General features: G+C 38.0%; 1 protein-coding gene across 1 annotated transcript; it reads left to right on the top strand.

Moving 5' to 3' along the window:
• Positions 1-8,764: 8,764 nt before the first annotated feature.
• On the top strand, positions 8,765-10,592 carry LOC109402746 (uncharacterized). The gene is made up of 3 exons (XM_019675458.3): positions 8,765-9,159; positions 9,219-9,305; positions 9,365-10,592. The coding sequence occupies exons 1-3, from the start codon at positions 8,839-8,841 to the stop codon at positions 10,523-10,525; spliced, it is 1,569 nt and encodes a 522-aa protein (XP_019531003.3). The 5' UTR covers positions 8,765-8,838; the 3' UTR covers positions 10,526-10,592.
• The last annotated feature ends 6,681 nt before the right edge of the window (positions 10,593-17,273 follow it).

Genomic DNA, 17,273 nt, shown 5'->3' with positions numbered 1-17,273 from the left:
AAGTTTCCCAAAGACACCATGTATCTAAAACTTATGGTTTAGGCACAAACATTTTTGTCTTCGTAAACACGTCTCTGGACCCATTGTGCAATGTTATTTTGCTATTATTGTATTTTTTTTCTTAATATTCTATGAACTTGGAATCAGAGCTATATTTGAGTTTTATTTTGTTTTTTTGGCATTAAATTTTTTTAGGGGAGGGGGGGGGGTGTTCAAGAAGCTACGTCATTTATAGAGGGGGGTATCTGAATATGTGACGAAATGCTACGAGGGGGGAGGGTGGTATTAAAAATCGCTTAAAAAAAGCTACGTCATTTATGGACGACCCCTAAACCCGACAGTTATAGTTAGACCAAACATAGGACAAATAACGACACAAATATTTACCCCCTGAGAAAGACACAATCCCCGTGTCGAAACGTCGGGCAAATAAAGAACGTCGTTTGTTCAATAAATGACTGCGTAGCCAAACATAATCAATTAAAATTTTAGTTTTAAACATTTCATCAGTTTACTACAGAATAAACATGAATATTTTTGTTTCAAACGAACGAAAATTGTCTCCGTGATCTTTCAGGAAGCGTTTATTATAATGCCAGGAGAATCTCTGTTGGTTCTGTCACATTCGCCCGAAAACCATTCGCCCGAATGACAAACGCCCGAAGTAACAAACGCGCGAAAGTCATTCGCCCGAATAGACCATTCGCCCGAAAAGTCCATTCGCCCTGAAATACCATTCACCCGAAAAGACCATTCACCCGAAAGACCATTCGCCCGAAAACCATAATAATCTTGGAAATACTTTTCTGAAATCAATTTAGGCGTCGTAAACGCATATTGCTTTCTTTGAAGACAGTCTGATATAAGACTTATACTATAAAAAACATTTTCAGCAATATAGCTGTGAAAACATTCATTTAAATTGTCCCTTCTTTTGTTAATAGGCTTTTCTTTCTAGTTCTACCTTCAAGGAAATTAAATTCAATTTGATGTCATTTATTACCATGAATTTGACCTTTTTTCAATCATGGGCTGTTCTTTTAATTTGTTATTTTATGGGGAACCTTGACGTTTTAATATTTAGAATTTCTGGATTCAAAACATGGTTTCAAAAAAAACAGCTTATTCAAATAAGAATGCTGCATTCTCGCGATTTTTTTTGGGCGAATGGTCTATTCGGGCGATTGGAATTCGGGCGTTTGTCATTCGGGCGTTTGTGATTCGGGCGAATGGTTTTCGTGCGAATGTGACAGAATCTCTCTGTTACATTGGTCGAATCTCTTCCCAGAATATTTATTGAGAAAATTATGTACCTACGTAAACCTAGACAGATATATAATGAAAAACTTGAAACTTCTGCATCTCTTGCAAGACATTCAATAAAAGCAATTTAATGACTGAACTGAAATGACTAAGTTTCAAATCAGGAATTCCGAAACGTGTCTCTTGAAGCACCACTTGAGCAGTCGCGTGGAAGCGCCAGCCTAAGATCAATCAAAGAACAAACAAATGAGTGCTTGCTCCACTAAGTACCATTGTAAACAAATTACAAGTACCTGAAAGTCCAGGGTTTTGCCAATTAGACCTCAATCAAACGATTCCAAAACAACGCATTATAACTCACCAACAGGTGAGAGGCAAGGAACATAACAATGTCTTTCGGAACCAAATTTTCACCTATTGCTATGTCTGCTACGGGGGAATAATCCGGATTATATTATGTGTGACAACAATCTTATTAATTTAATTTATTCTCGTCGGAGTTGAAAATTTCAGGAAATATCCATCTCGTATCCACACGTGTGGATGTGAGCATGTTGCACTTTTGTCAAATAACCACCTTCAACGGCCGCTCGGCCATCGAGGAAGAGCGAATAAATCGCCCCCGGAAAAGGGGACAAATGAAAAACACACATTTAATTAACCACCACTCATCGCATCAACAACACTTCCTTTGGCTGCTGTGTGGGCACGGCTCTCCCCTCATACCTAACAAGGATGAGGATGAAAACGGGCCAAGCGGGAAAGTATCACTTTCGAGTCACATATTTCCGGGATTGCGCTCTCGGTTGGAAAATGTGAGGGGTGTTTTTTTCGAGGTGATTAGGGTTACCATACAATCAGGCCGTCCTTTTTTTTGCACAAGTTGGAAATGATAAAAATTCAATATTCCCGTAACGTGGGTAGATCACCTTAGAACGGTGCGTTGCGGCGTAAGATTTACCAAATCAAATTTTGATCTTGAAATTTTTCTGCCTAAAGTAAGGCAGTAGTTTACAAATACTCCAAGATCAAAGTTTGATGCACTTTTTTAATGTTTATGTAATATTTTTGTTTCAATTTTGCTGCTAATCAACGTTTTGTTTCAGCAGGATTCAGGTAAATTTATTATATGATACGAAATATTGTAATAATATATAACTGCAGCGAGCGTATCACCAATATGTAGCTTATTCGACGTCAAGGTTAATATTATTAGGATGACGAGGAAACCAGGACGTATTGGGCAGATAACTAATTCGAAGCAGTCTAATAATGGTGTGTCTGAACGTTGAAGGATTGCGTCAGTCTTGTTGAGAAGTCAGAGATAAATCTCCAATCTCTGTGTTTTGGTATCCGACAATTCTCATAACTGTGGTCTAGGGCTATCAAATTTTTTTGTCAACTTGAATTGCCCAAAATGCTCTCAAATAACGTTTTATTAATTTTTTGGTCGTGGGTACCGACTTTTGCCAAATCCCATTTACACTCAATCTGGTATGGTCAGGGCGTCAACAGTGTTCAACCAAAATGGTCAAAAATAACGTTTTATTAAATTTTGCTTCCTGAGGGGGTGGTCGTGAAGTGAAGTGAAGTGATTTTTTTTTTTGAAAATGTGCACCACGTGGTTGGTGGTAATAATCACATTAACCATTTTACATGGTTTGGTTATTTTGAAAAACAATCTTTTTTGACTTAAAAATAAAGCTCCTTAGTCGTTGACTAACCGTGACTAAGGAGGACGACAGGGCTGGCTGTACTACATACCTACGAAATCTGGGCGACTTGCTTAATGCTTATGTTTACTTTTTCAGTGGTAACCAGGTATATGATTAAACTATGACAATTTCTCATACGCATTTTCGCCAAAGAAAGCACCCCATTAAACACTATCCAGTTTCCAACTCCAGATATCTATGAAGTGGACCAAGTTCTTGGACATATTCTGAGTAGATATCTAATCAACATTTCCTCCCCATCCCCGCTGATCGTAAGGACCTGGCCAGGTGTCGAGAGTTCGTTAAATGAATGGTTTGTCTAGTCCCAGGCAACTTTTCTGGTGCATTAAACGTCTCTATCGACAGCCACCCCAGGATGTGTACGGTCGGCTATGCTATGCTTAGTTGGAAATGATAAAAATTCAATACTGCAAAATGACATTTTTAGCTATTAAACAAATTTGTCAAAATTGAAAGTTCGTATCACAAGGTAAATTTTACCCTTTAATCGAAATTAGCATTAGCATTAAGCGAGTCGCACAAAATCGTAAGGTGGTACAGTCCTAGACCGTTGTTATGAGGGTTGCCTCCCTTCCGTCCAAACCATAGTAGAAAGAATTGGGACTTATCTCTGACTCTTAAACAAGACTGACGCAATCCTCCAATGGTCGAAAACTGTCCTGGCCACGTCCTTGCAGCTGCTGAGGAAATAAAAAGGATGGTTAGTTGGACACTTAAGAAAGATGTAGACAACTCTACGATCTGCCAGGCCTAGGTGTCACTGGAATTTGGGTGCTGTTAGTGGAACGGTTAACCCCAAAGGATACGTTTGGTAAACGTTCAGGCACACAAAATAGTATTCGGTTTTGTTGAGACGGCTGCCTGCATAATTCATCGGGTTTGTTTGCTTGGTCGCTGCAGGACTGGGGGGTCGAAAATCTGGAATAGAATACGGTATTAAGGTAAAACATCAAAAAATTCCATTGCAATTTTGCATACAACTTTAAGAGGCACAAATTTGACGAACGAAGCACCGAACTAAGCCGTTATCCTGACTTGTTTATCCTGGTTTTGCTCACTTGCAAAGAGGGGCAGCATTTCCAAATCGAGAGCATCTGATGTTGGTGATGTTGGCAGCAATATTGGTATTCTCTGATGTTTCTCCTTAACATCTAATAGAAGAACCGAAATTATGCTCAAAATTGCAATATCTCTTTATATTTTTCAGTTACATTCAGTAGTATTGCTAAACAACCTGAGGTTGTCAACCTCTGTAGAATGGACGTTTTGACCATTTTTGTGAATCAAAAGAAAATCAATCCTATTTTGCCCGATAGCTGTCGCAGTTTTGAGGGTATTTTCGGTCCTAAAAATAAATCTTTTTCGACTGCTTTGTGATGGACCGCGATTATGAAAAATATTAAACCGATGGGCAAATACCGAGCCTTTGTTACTATTATTACCTTTTTTTTCTCTGTTCGGGGCGTAACAACTTGATCTATTGTGGTATATCCTGTGCCATTTGTATAGTGCATGTCGTATTACTTTATCACTATTGAGAAGTTACAAAGTGTTCGGTTTTCTTACAGTGATCATTTTCAACCTAACCGCTAGGAAGGATTCTGATTGATAGGTTCCGCTTTTACCACGCTCCTTTTTCAGTCAAAATTGTAATCCTTAAGGAAAAAGTCAAGAAATGATACCGATATTGACCATGCATCGGAACCCTAGTCCTTACCGTCTCAAACCAGTGAACACCGAATGAAAGGGTTGGGAAACTAACCCATTTTTCCTTGTTTCAAGATCCATCTCGGCCAGAATCATACCGAGACCTATCACTTTGCCAAGGTATGAAACGAAATAAGGACCAAAGTTTTTCATTTATTTACTAAAATATGCTGTTCCATTAGTTGGAAGCTGTTAGAACTAGGGTTTGCTTTGGTAGATCTTTCGCAGCAAAGCAACCCAAAATGGTGATCTACCATTGCTACGGGCTCCGTTAAGGACAGACTCGGAATTCTACAACATGGCCGCCATAATGGCTGACTTTGGCACCTACTCACAATTTCTAAAACACAAATCTCTTCGAAAACAAGCCCAGCGCACCTGAGCTTTTTATTTAAAGCTTATAACAAGTAAGCAAGAACAGTATAATGAAATCCCCTGTTGTTTGAAGCTTTCTTCTTGAGATTTGTGCGTCTGAAGTTCTGATGCACTGTTGGAGCGGGATTTCAAGACGTTTGTCCTTAAAGATCGAGTATCTTATAAACCCCCTCAACCATTTATTCCTCAGGACGGGTCGCCTGACACCTTGGATTGGGGTTACTTGTTTGGTGGACTTTCACCCCCGTAACAGGTGGTCCGTAGTGCTATTTTAAGCCGGCAGCTACACGGACAATTTATTTATTAACTAGTTCGCAAGAACAGGTTTTGCTCTTGGTAGTTTGAGTTTTGGTAAAGAGGGTTTCCAGGAGTTTCAGAGAGTGTTTAAGGAAGACTTCAGGAGGATTTAGTAGGGTTTTGAGTTGTTTTAGAAAATGTTACGTGCACTTTAAGGCATTCCAGGATGGTTTCAGGGATTTCCAGATGCGTTTTGGGGTATCCAATTCTCAAATTTTAAGAGGTTTACGGGGCATTTCAGAAGGATTCGTAGCTTTAGGGCCGCATCTGAAAACCCTCAGAATGAACTCACATGCCACTAAAACTCTTCTGAAATTTTTAACACTTTGTAGCCATCTGCGACCCATTGCAATGCATTGGAATAACCGCACCTACGGACCTGAAAGTCTAATGCGACCCCCTTAAGCACCTAAGAAAACCACCTGGAATCTCATGAAGCCCCCTGATACTCTCTGAAATGATCCTGAGACTCTCTAAAACCCCTAAGATCGCATAAACTTGCATGAAATCCGCTGAACCCCTTTACACCTTTAAGTGTAGAATTAGCTTTAGTTTAAACACAGAAATGAAAACCAAAAAAAAAACCTTTACACCTTGAGACCCCCTGAAACATTCTTGAGATTTCCTGTAAACCCCATGGGAACCCCTGAAATGCTCTTGAAACTTCTAAAGTCCCCCTAGAAAGCTTCTTGAAACCGTGAGTAGGGGGTCTCAACGCCCTTGAAATGTCCTTGGAACCATTTAAATCCATCTGAAACGTCCCAGAAACCTCATGAAGCCCATGAACCTTCTTTGAAATCCTCTGAAACCTCGTGCACCTCCCTGACACCCACTTGAAACCCACCAAGGCCAACTTAAACATCTCTGAAAACCCCCGGAAGCCCCCAGATACACCTTGAATCGTCCATGAATACCCCCTTTAAACCCGCTGATACCCCATAAATCCCCGTAAAAGGCCCCTGAATACTTTCTGAAACCCCCCGCGTCGTCCCTGAAATGCCACTGGGACCTCCTGAAACGCTCCTAACTTTCCTCAAATCCCCTCTGAAACCCCTTGAAACGCTCCTGAATCGTAATACGGATAGAAAATACAGGGTGTTAGGTTTATGAGTACAAACTTTTTAAAGGATGATAGAGGACCTTGAATGGTAACAAAAAATGTTCAACGCATATGGTCAAATCTCAACCGTCACGTAGTTATTGCTTTTTTTTGCACCGCATTCGACCCCCTGCAGAAATTTTTTGTCACACCACAATATGTTCCCACCACTTTCAGCATACATTGGTTCGTTTCGCTGCTAGAAATTTTAAGCGTCGGTTACACTTTTGGGTGGTGCATGGAATAATCGGTTTGTTTACTTGCTACTTCCTTTGGTGTTTGACGTGTGAACAAATATTTTAGACGATTGAACATTTGCATGGGAATCTATAAAGCAAAGCAAGATGCAATATTGAACTTCCCATGTTTTTGACTCTTATTTTCTTAAATGGCTACAGCTTGAAATTTCTATCAAATGACATCTTTGAATCGATTGGCTGAATAACTAAGTTTTCTAGAGCAAAATAGCTAAAAATAGTGTTTTTTAAATTGCTTTTGTCAATTACCTTTGAAACATGCGTAATAAATTAAAAATATTGCATCTTGCTTTGCTTTAAAGATTACCGTGCAAATGTTCAATCGTCTAAAATATTTGTTCACACGTCAAAAACCAAGGAAAGTAGCCAGTAAACGAACCGATTCCATGCACCACCCAAAAAGTGTAACCGACGCTTAAAATTTCTAGCAGTGAAACGAACCAATGTATGCTAAAACTTCAATTGGTCAATTAACATCTAAATTAACGACTCATGCAAAATATTTCGTTTTACCAAATCGAATTTGATAGTTTTAAGCGATTTATGTTAGGTACGATATTTCTCATACAATTCACCCTCCAAAAGTTGCATGCAAGTTTTCATACTAAAATAAAATGCTTAAATCTATCAAATTTGATTAGGTAAAACGAAATATTTTACATGAGTCGTTAATTTAGATGTTAATTGACCAATTAACCTTTTGATTGCTTAAAAAAAATATTTCCATGCTTAATGGCTTGCAGTCAAATAAGCCCAAAATCGCATATTTTGCCTTATAAATTGAGGTATAGCTCAAAATTGTGACGTGTTGGAGCAAATCTGAGCCCGGATTCGGATTCAGCGGCCCAAAATCCTTCGGAGACACATAAGTTTGCTCTTGAGACAAAAAAATGTTGCGCTGTGTTATGGTTATCGCCGATAAGGTTAACGTCAGCCAATAGCATTGTCAATAATTTAGCATGTTAATAATTTAGAATGTTAATAATTTATGCGCGAAATATTTCATTATCGTTTATAATGCGTATGGTAACCCTATCTCTCAGTGCCTACTTTGTTGAACAGAGTTGGTGGTGCGACAGTAAGCCGAGGATAAAATATGATTTATAAACTGGGAAAAACTGAACTGCGGATAAGATGTATGGAGACGCATGGTGGATTTATCTTTTTCGTATCGAAAATCGAGCGTCCCTAGTTATTTTTTATTTTATTTTCTTTTTTCGACCGGATGGTTAGTCTGCTAGCTAGCGACGTGGGTGGATCGGTCAATGTTTTATCGTTTATAGATTTGTGCATTCAATTTGCGCTCGGTGTACAAGCGCAAAATCTAATTTTCTGTTGCTTTTAAAAAGATTGAAAAAAAAACACATCTGAAATGGCAAAATGCGAGGGAAAGTGCGAAAAAAACGGTCAGCTAAAAATGCGATTTGGATTATTTTGCTGCCAATTTTTCATCGATATGGGAAATTACAGTTCGATATAAGTTTCTTCAAATTGAATTGCAGTGGAGTTCTCAGCTAGTGTAGGTAATAAAAGTCATAAGATTGAATTACTGTTTCAGAACAAGAAATCTGTGCTTGAGAAAACTCGTGACATTAAGGAAGATAAGTAATTGAATGTTTGTGATTGCTTCTAGTATGATTTATGAAAGAAGGTGACAAACAAAAAACTAACGTGATTCACTGATAATTCCACTACTTGATGTTAGGATGTATCAAATGTTCTAAGGCGTAATTTCAGATAATGAAGATCACGTTTCAGTCCAAGCGAACTCTTAGGGACTGTCCATTAATTACGTAAGGTTTTATGGGGGGAGGGGGGGTTTGAGAAATCTTACGCGCCATACAAAAATATTTTGGTTCTCATACAAAAAATCTTACAAGGGGGGGGGGGTGGGGGTGTCGAAAAATCGTGAAAATTCCCTTACGTAATAAATGGACAGCCCCTTAGACGATGGGTTTACCATGCTAATAGCGTCGAGTACCCAATCCTTATCAAACTGTTTGATATAAATACTGCAGCTGGTCCACAAATCAATTCAGTATCTTTTGGTTCTAAAATTCGACACTCGATATCTACTCTGCAAACGACTGAGGCATCCCGCAATATGAAGGTCTTACTTCTACTCTGCCTGGTTTCGACCAGTGCTCTGGTCCTTGCCAAACCTCTCGACACATCGGACTTGGTGCAATCAAGTGATGATTTGGTGCCCCTAGGCAAGGCCGCAGTTTCCGACGTGGATGTGAATAAAGCAGATGAAGTTGACCAAGATGTGGAAGTGGAAATCGATGGTGAACACGAGGAACCAGTGGCAGAAGATGAAAACGAAGATCAAGACCCAGAGGATGCCGATCAAGACGAAGAAGCAGACGAAAGTGAAGATGATGCTGATCAAGCTTCTGAGGAATCCGATGAAGAGAGCTCTGAGGTAATGCCTTTAGGAAGATCGCAAATTGTCATAAACTAATACACTTTGGATAAATATAGGAGGACTCTAATCAGGACGAGGAGTCAGATGATGTCGAAGATGATGGTGATCAAGCTTCTCAAGAATCCGATGAAGAGAACTCCGAGGTAATAACTCCAACGCAATCTTAAGTTATCATAAATTAATATTATTTTGTCAAATTTAGGAGGATTCTGAAGACGAACCCCAGGATGACCACGCTCAGGATCCACAACCACCACAAGATTCGGAAAAACCACACCTCAGACAACCGGAGCAAGATCAGCAGTCATCACAAGATCACCAAGATATTGACCGCGAACAAAATGATGATATCCTTGAAAACGAGCATGAACGACATGATCACGATAGCGATGAACATGAACAGAGGGGAGATCATTCCCAGGATCACGTCGAACATCGTCCCCATGACGGAGAAGACTCCGATACTGAGCATGGCATAAAAGAAGGTCAACAATCGGTACATCATGCCGATCATGATCAGGATAAACAACGCCAACAGCACCATCATGGACACCCCGGTCATGAGCATCAGGAACGAGCACAAGAATCTAATCGAGGACCACATCATTGGCAACATCGTTCTCAGAGATCGCAGGATCAGGAACAGAAACGAGGACCACAAGAACAACGACCCTCCCAGGGACCACAAGGCTCGGGACAAGGACCACATGAACAAGAAGCTCCACAGGAACCACAAAATCTAGAACAAGGGCCCCAAGGACAACACCCTCATCAAGAACCGCATCACCACGGACACGGACCTAATGGACAACGCCCTCATCAGGGACCGCAAAACTCAGAAGGACCTCAAGGGCAACGTCCTCCTCAAGGACCACAGAATCCACAGAGCCCGGAACAAGGACCTGACGGACAAAGTCCACCTCAAGGACCTCAGAACCCCGGACAAGGACCCCAAGGACAACGTCCTCCACAAGGACCACAGAACCCAGGACAAGGACCTCAAGGACACCGTCCTCCACAAGGACCGCAGAACCCCGGACAAGGACCCAATGGACAACGCCCTCCTCAGGGACCTCAGAACCCAGGACAAGGACCTCAAGGACAACGTCCTCCACAAGGACCGCAGAACCCCGGACAAGGACCCAATGGACAACGCCCTCCTCAGGGACCTCAGAACCCAGGACAAGGACCTCAAGGACAACGTCCTCCACAAGGACCGCAGAACCCCGGACAAGGACCCAATGGACAACGCCCTCCTCAGGGACCGCAGAACCCGGGTCAGGATGACGAACACCATGAAGTCCTAGAACAGGCTGGGGAAGGTCCAAGAGTTGCCAATGTCAGTATTAATATCGTTCAGTGATAGCAGTGATTGCAACGACTGAACCCAAAATTACTGCATGAAATAAAAAATCTTTTTTTTTCTTTAATTTTATTGTCTTACTGTATTGCAATGACCATCTACCCTTATAGTTTGAAGCTTTCGAACCCAGGTAATCAAAAAGCATTTCAATATCTGCATTTGATCTGCTTACTGTCGTATCATAGCTCATGGTGGCCAAAATGTTTGGGATAGGCAACCTTCTTTCTCTCACATGGGCCTCTATAATAAAGATAAATCAATCAATCAATTTTCTCTCACAAAAACGCTCATAACGCTGCACCTTTCCATTAGGGTGCCAATGGAATGTATGGGAAAAATTTGACCATCGAATTTCAAAAACGGGTAGTGCTCAAAAGTTTCGTCTCCTCAAAAAAAGTCCCCATGCTAAATTTCAGCTCAATCGGACTTCGCTAAGGGGTGGCCCAAAGCGGTCAAAGTTTGGCTGTTTTGAAACACGAAAAATATCCCAAGGTAGGTACATGAAAATTTCGAAATCGAAAATTTTTTTTTTATGCCAAATGCCTTAAAAGTGCATGAAACGTCGAGATCTGGTGTTATCTCAAAAATTTTTTTTTTGAAAAAAAATGACTTTTTGGACTTAGAAATTTTTTGACTTGGGGGAGTGAAATGAATTTGAAATGGAGGATTTGAATTTAGTTGCGGAAATATTCAAAGCAATAGTACTGGAACATGTCTTATATCATCGTTGGCAACTGCTAGCATATTATATATCATATATCGTTAGGGGTGTTCACTTATTTTGCATTAGGGTGGTCCTTTTTGTAGAAAAATTTAAAAAATAAGATAATAGTATTAAAAAATCACTTATATACCTGTAAGTCATTTTCAATGTTGAATATATATAATATTTCATTAGGGTGGCTCATTTATTTTTAGTTAGGGTGGTTCATTGAGATGGAAATTAAGAACAAGAAAATATTTCCAGAAAAGTTACCAGTCATATTTTTGTATAGTTTAAAACCATGATCCTTTATTGGCATGTAACACTTTGTTAAGATATTCCTAGACCAACATGTGGAAAGGGCGTAACAACCATTGCGATTTTCTGCTTCTCCTGTCCCTCCCGGGCATATCCCCAATTATTCATGAAATCTTTTATTTTCTTTTTAAAATTTTGAATCTTTTTTTTTTTTTGGGTGCTTCACTTATTTTGCATAAGGGTGGTCCTTTTTGTAGAAGAATAAATAAAAAAAAATTATAATAGTATTTGTATTGTATTTTCCGTTAGGGTTGTTTTTTTTTTGGAAATTAAGATAAAAAAATACTTCCAGAAAATTCAACCAGGTAATCTTTTTCGTATAGCTTCAAGCCATGATTTCCTGCAAATCTTTCGGTGACTTATCAATAATGAGACATTCTCTAGTTATTATCTCTCCTCTCGTTCTATTTCAAGTCCAAAAAGTCAATTTTTTTCAAAAAAAAAAAAATTTGAGATAACACCAGATCTTGACGTTTCATGCACTTTTAAGGCATTTGGCATCAAAAAAAAATTTTCGATTTCGAAATTTTCATGTTTTCATTTTCCCTACCTTGGGATATTTTTCGTGTTTCAAAACAGCCAAACTTTGACCGCTTTGGGCCACCCCTTAGCAAAGTCCGATTGAGCTGAAATTTTGCATGGGGACTTTTTTTGAGGAGACGAAACTTTTGAGCACTACCCGTTTTTGAAATTCGAAAATTCGATTTTCATTGGCACCCTACTTTCCATAGAAAAAATCTCAAATTTTGACTGTTTATATGTGCACCATTGGTACATATTTGAGCTCGATTAGTTAATCTTTCGCGAAGTTAGAACCATTCTAGTAAAACATTATTTTTAGACAACTAATTTTTGAACTGACATATCTTGGAAACCAGTGAACCTAATTGAATGAAATTTTGAATGTTTATCAACAATGTATTCATGCTTCACAAGTTATTAAAACATTTGTACTTTTTGAACGTTGAAACAAGTTATGACGAATTGACACTTTTTAAATCTTTTTTAAAAAAAATGTATTTTTTTAACGTCATTGTCATTAAATTTTAGTGTTGATATCCAAACATTTTCTATCTCTAATAAGATATATTCAAGCGTATTTGGGTTAAAGGAAGAACACTTTTAGTAATTTTTGTGTGGTATTGTAAATTTGACTTATTTTCCTCTATATGGGTGAAAATGTCAAACCCGTAAAACTTTATTCATCGTGAGAAAATATTACATTTCATAACCTCGTAGCAAGTATCAATATATTGTTGATAAACATTGAAAATTTCATTCAATTCAGTTCACTGGTTTCTGAGATATGGCAATTCAAAAATTAGTTGTCTAAAAAACAGTGTTCACCGAGAGCGATTCTAACTTCGCGAAAAATTACCCAATCGCGCTCAAATTTGTACCAACGATGTACATATAACACTAGTTTACAGCATTTTTGAACTCGGTAAGCAGATGATCATTTTTGGTGTAGAATCATGCCCTAAGTTCGAAAACGCGAAGGAAAAAATACAGTAGAGCGTATTTTTTTTTCGATTTTCCATACAAGGTTAATGATTTGAAATCGATGTTTGTTCTATTTTTAAGCAAAGTCGCTCACTTCACACATCTCATTCTCCGTAATCGATGCTCCGATTGAGCTGAATTTTTTACTTTAAACCGCATACATATGATTCGTCAAATAAACGTAGAGAGAGAATTTTTAAATTGTTTTTTTTTTTCTTATTGAAAATACTTTTCTTCATATACTTTTTAAAATTTTGCTAAAATTTAAGGTGATCGTACCAAAACCTCGCCTATATCTTGAATTTGATCAATCTGATGCTAACCTGCATTCAGGTGATCGAATGGCATTATATTCAGCTTTTAATTTATGGAACGCAAATATGTACAAAATATGCAAATACAGTCATACCTCGATATAACTTAACCTCGATATAACGTAACTCGATATAACGTAACTTTTACCTCGATATAACGTAACTTTTTATTTGTTCCAACTTTTCACTATTTATATAATTAGAGTGGTTTACAAAACTTTCCATATGATATTACACCCCTCCTGGAACCAAGCCTGCTATCCAGTTATGGGTTATACGACCAATTTCAAAGTTTCATAAGAATTTTCGGTGTCACTGTTGTTGAGAAATGTTATATAGCTCTTCACGGAACAAACATTACATCTTCTACTCATTATTGACTTTACATCCCTACTGGAACATAGCCTTTAAACTGTAAACGAGATGACAGTAGACAGCATTGGTAGTGAACTCGATTTCGTGTGATACTGGGTGTAAGAACGCCAGTAACGGTCCGCTTTGTCTTAGAGTAAATTTTACAGGAAATCACTAGAGAAATTTTCTGATAAATCCCTGGAGGAACTTTTTGAGAAATCACTGGAGAAATTCGCGAAGAAATCCTCAGAAGAACTCTTGAATGAATTTCTAAAGACATTCCTGAATAAATGATGGAACTCCTGGAGGAATGCCTGGAAAAAAAATCGTGCTTTATCGTCAGAAGGAATTTCTATCGCAATAAACACAGTTATTCCTGGTAACATTCAGGAGCAGTCTTTAATTACATAAAGAACTTCTGTAATCTCAGCAGGAACTTCTGGAGAAATTCGTGCACTGGTGGATACCTAGTTGGATTTTCAAGAAGGGTCACAGTGAGATTCCATGGAAAAAAACTCATGTTGAATTCCTGAATTAATTTAAAAAAAATCCTCGATGCATTCTAGGAAGAATTCCTGGAAAAATCAAATGAGGAATACCTATCTGGAGGAATCTTTGAAAATATTTCTAGTGGAATTCTATCTGTTGTTCTTGGAGAAATCCTTTCAATAGTTTTTTTTAAAGAATTACTTCTGTATCTCAGAAGGAAATTTCCAATGAATCTCTGGAAAATCTTCTGGAGAAATCACAGAAGTTTTTTCTAGCAGGATCTGAAGAGGAAATCTTTTGGAAACTCCGTCAAATTGTGCAGCAAGAATACCTGGGTGAATCTTGGCAATACCCTAAGTAAGACACTTGTCATAGAAGAGTCACAGCGGCACAGGTTTTCATGACGCAGAAGTCACTGCGATTTACTTCTAGCAAGTAAGAATTCATTTGTTAGAAGTAAGTCACAGTGACTCCTGCGCATCAGAACCTGCGCCGCCGTGAGTCTTCTGCAACAAATGTGTTACTTGGGACTTTTTGAACAGGAATAGTTGAAATATTGGAACTTTTTGAAGGATCCTTGCAGGAGTGACTGGAGAAATCCTAGTATAAACTCAAGAGGAACGACAGAATTAAACCTTGGAAAAATCATGGACAGAATAAATCTTGAAAAGCAAATCTCTTTGGGGATTCCTACAGAAATCCCTTGAGAAACCACAGGGAAAATTCGTGGAGGAATCATATCAAGAACATCTGGAGCAATTAAGGCAGGCGTTCCTTAAGATAACATAGCAGGTATAAAACTCAGTGAGAATTTATGGAGGAATCATAGAAGATTGAAGGATCCTTGGATAAGTATCCTTAGACAACTTCAGGATGAATCACATGAGGTATCTCATGAGGCACTCAACCAGGAACTCTTGGGTGAATTCCTGAATTATTTCTAGAGGAATCCTGAGAGGAATTCCTGGACGCATCATCGGATTATAATTTTGCCTGCGTCACATAAATTTCTTACTTATAATCACATTAATAGATAACGCTTGACGTTTGACCAGTTCTAGCAAAAAAGGAGAAGAATCTTGATTTATGTGACATTGGCTTAAATAGTTAAATAAAAAGAGACACTACAGAGACTTATATATGTATGATCTTACAAACTTTTAAAAATATATAAAATTCAATGATGAAAAAAATATATATGAGAAAGGCTGGAAATCACTGTTGGGTGATTAGCATAATCTTTTTGGTAATTTTCTTTTCAAAATAAACGAAATTCGGTAAAAAAAAATTTTTGCTTCGATATAACGTAACTTCGATATAACGTAACGAAAATGAAATTGCAGTTACGTTATATCGAGGTATGACTGTATGTACAAAACGCAAATATGTAAATTTTAGTAAATTCCATGTTTTAAAAAGTTGTAAAGCTCGATATTGCGCTAAAACTCAAAAACTGCTCTACTTAAAATCTTTTAAAGCACGGTTTCGAAATCAGCGCTAAATTTTACTTCAAAAATTTTGGTCTTTGACAGAAGTTCACGACATTCATTTTATTTTGTAAACTAGTGTAATAGATTAACAGTCAAAATTTGAGAATTTTCGATGAACTCTATTAAAGTTACAGCATGTTAATTTTGTTTTTGTGAGAGATAAAATAGTTGCCTATCCCAAACAATTTTGCCACCCCCTGTATAGTAGCAATTGAAATGCTACTTAAAATCCGATAGCAATTGTATAGCATTTCAAATGCACGATATAGTTTGGTTAACAGCAGCATAACTGATATACTTTATTGCCATAAAACTACTGCGTGAGATGAGTGATGTTCACCCACAACACATTTCCATTTTATAATTTACATGCCTCGGCTGTAGAAGCCATTACAATTCGCATGTCATGTCATTTATAGGTAGCAACGAAAAAAAATAAATGGAAAAAACATACTTTGGCAAATAAATTTCATCGTAGGTTTCCGGCTCTACCCCATTTGGCATAATGCCGTTTGGCATAATGCCATTTGGCATAAAAGCCATTTGGCATAGTTGTTCTTCGTGTTATGCCAAACGGCATTATGTCAAATAGCCATTATGCCAAATGGCCTTTATGCCAAATAGCCATTATGCCAAATGGGCATTATGCCAAAAGGCGTTATGCCAAATGGCATTATGCCAAATGGGGTAGAGCCAGGTTTCCTATGCTCGATTTGATTATCAGCACATGCCGAGCCCATAGCATAACGAAGCATAAAAAAAAAGCTAGCAAGGACTTGGCCAGGTGTACGGAGAAGAGTTGGTCTAGGTTATTGAATATAATAGCAAAGTTTGAAATGGTAATGGTTCTGACATCTTAGTCGAAAATGACCGTTCGTAAAACACTTAGACTTTTTGGGGAGGGGATGGCCAAAGCCTCCATAATACATATTAAAAAAACAATTTGGTCTTCGTGGTGTATGAACAGGAAGATTTCAGTTTGTCTTTCTGTTCCAATGAACAAGTTTTTCTCTAGCTTAGTGAGCTGAAGCTCCGGACTAGCGATACGAAGTTGGGGGTTCAAAACCAAGTAGTCACTCGTTAAGTTAATGTTAATGCGTGTAATGTTTGATGAAATTTTTACAAACTCTTATGGATAAGTAGTAAAGATATTTTTGGCATCGGTTTAAGGAATTTTCAAATTTTATACAGAAAATCCCTTTGAACTTCCAAGCATTCCTATCGAAATTGTAGAATATATTCTTACGAAATTAAAAAAAAAGCTGTAATCCACGACATCATTCATGGAAATAAACACATGGTTTTCTGGAAAAGTCCAAAATGGAATTTTTGACAGAATTTTTCAAGATAGCTACAATTTTCCAATAAAAAAATTCCTCAAGAAGATGTGATGAAATAATTTCTAGCCAGTAATTTCTGGCGAAACTCCTTGTATATTTTATGATAAATTGTGCATTTTTTATATTACATGGGAGAAGTCATGGAAAATCCCCAGTTTTAAATAAATTTTGAATGATGCAATGCTCGGAGAAATAACTAACAGTCAGAAAACATGAAAGTGACAAAAAACATCGAAG

Source organism: Aedes albopictus, chromosome 2 (assembly GCF_035046485.1).
Source record: "Aedes albopictus strain Foshan chromosome 2, AalbF5, whole genome shotgun sequence".
NCBI lineage: Eukaryota > Metazoa > Arthropoda > Insecta > Diptera > Culicidae > Aedes > Aedes albopictus.
Note: the sequence above shows the minus strand (reverse complement) of the source record. Positions and strands in the feature narration are given on the sequence as shown.

Excerpts from the sequence above, each read along its gene's own strand:
- LOC109402746 (XM_019675458.3), top strand. The coding sequence starts at position 8,839 with ATGAAGGTCTTACTTCTACTCTGCCTGGTTTCGACCAGTGCTCTGGTC. Across the intron at positions 9,160-9,218 it reads CCGATGAAGAGAGCTCTGAG|GAGGACTCTAATCAGGACGA; the intron begins GTAATGCCTTTA and ends GGATAAATATAG. Across the intron at positions 9,306-9,364 it reads CCGATGAAGAGAACTCCGAG|GAGGATTCTGAAGACGAACC; the intron begins GTAATAACTCCA and ends TGTCAAATTTAG.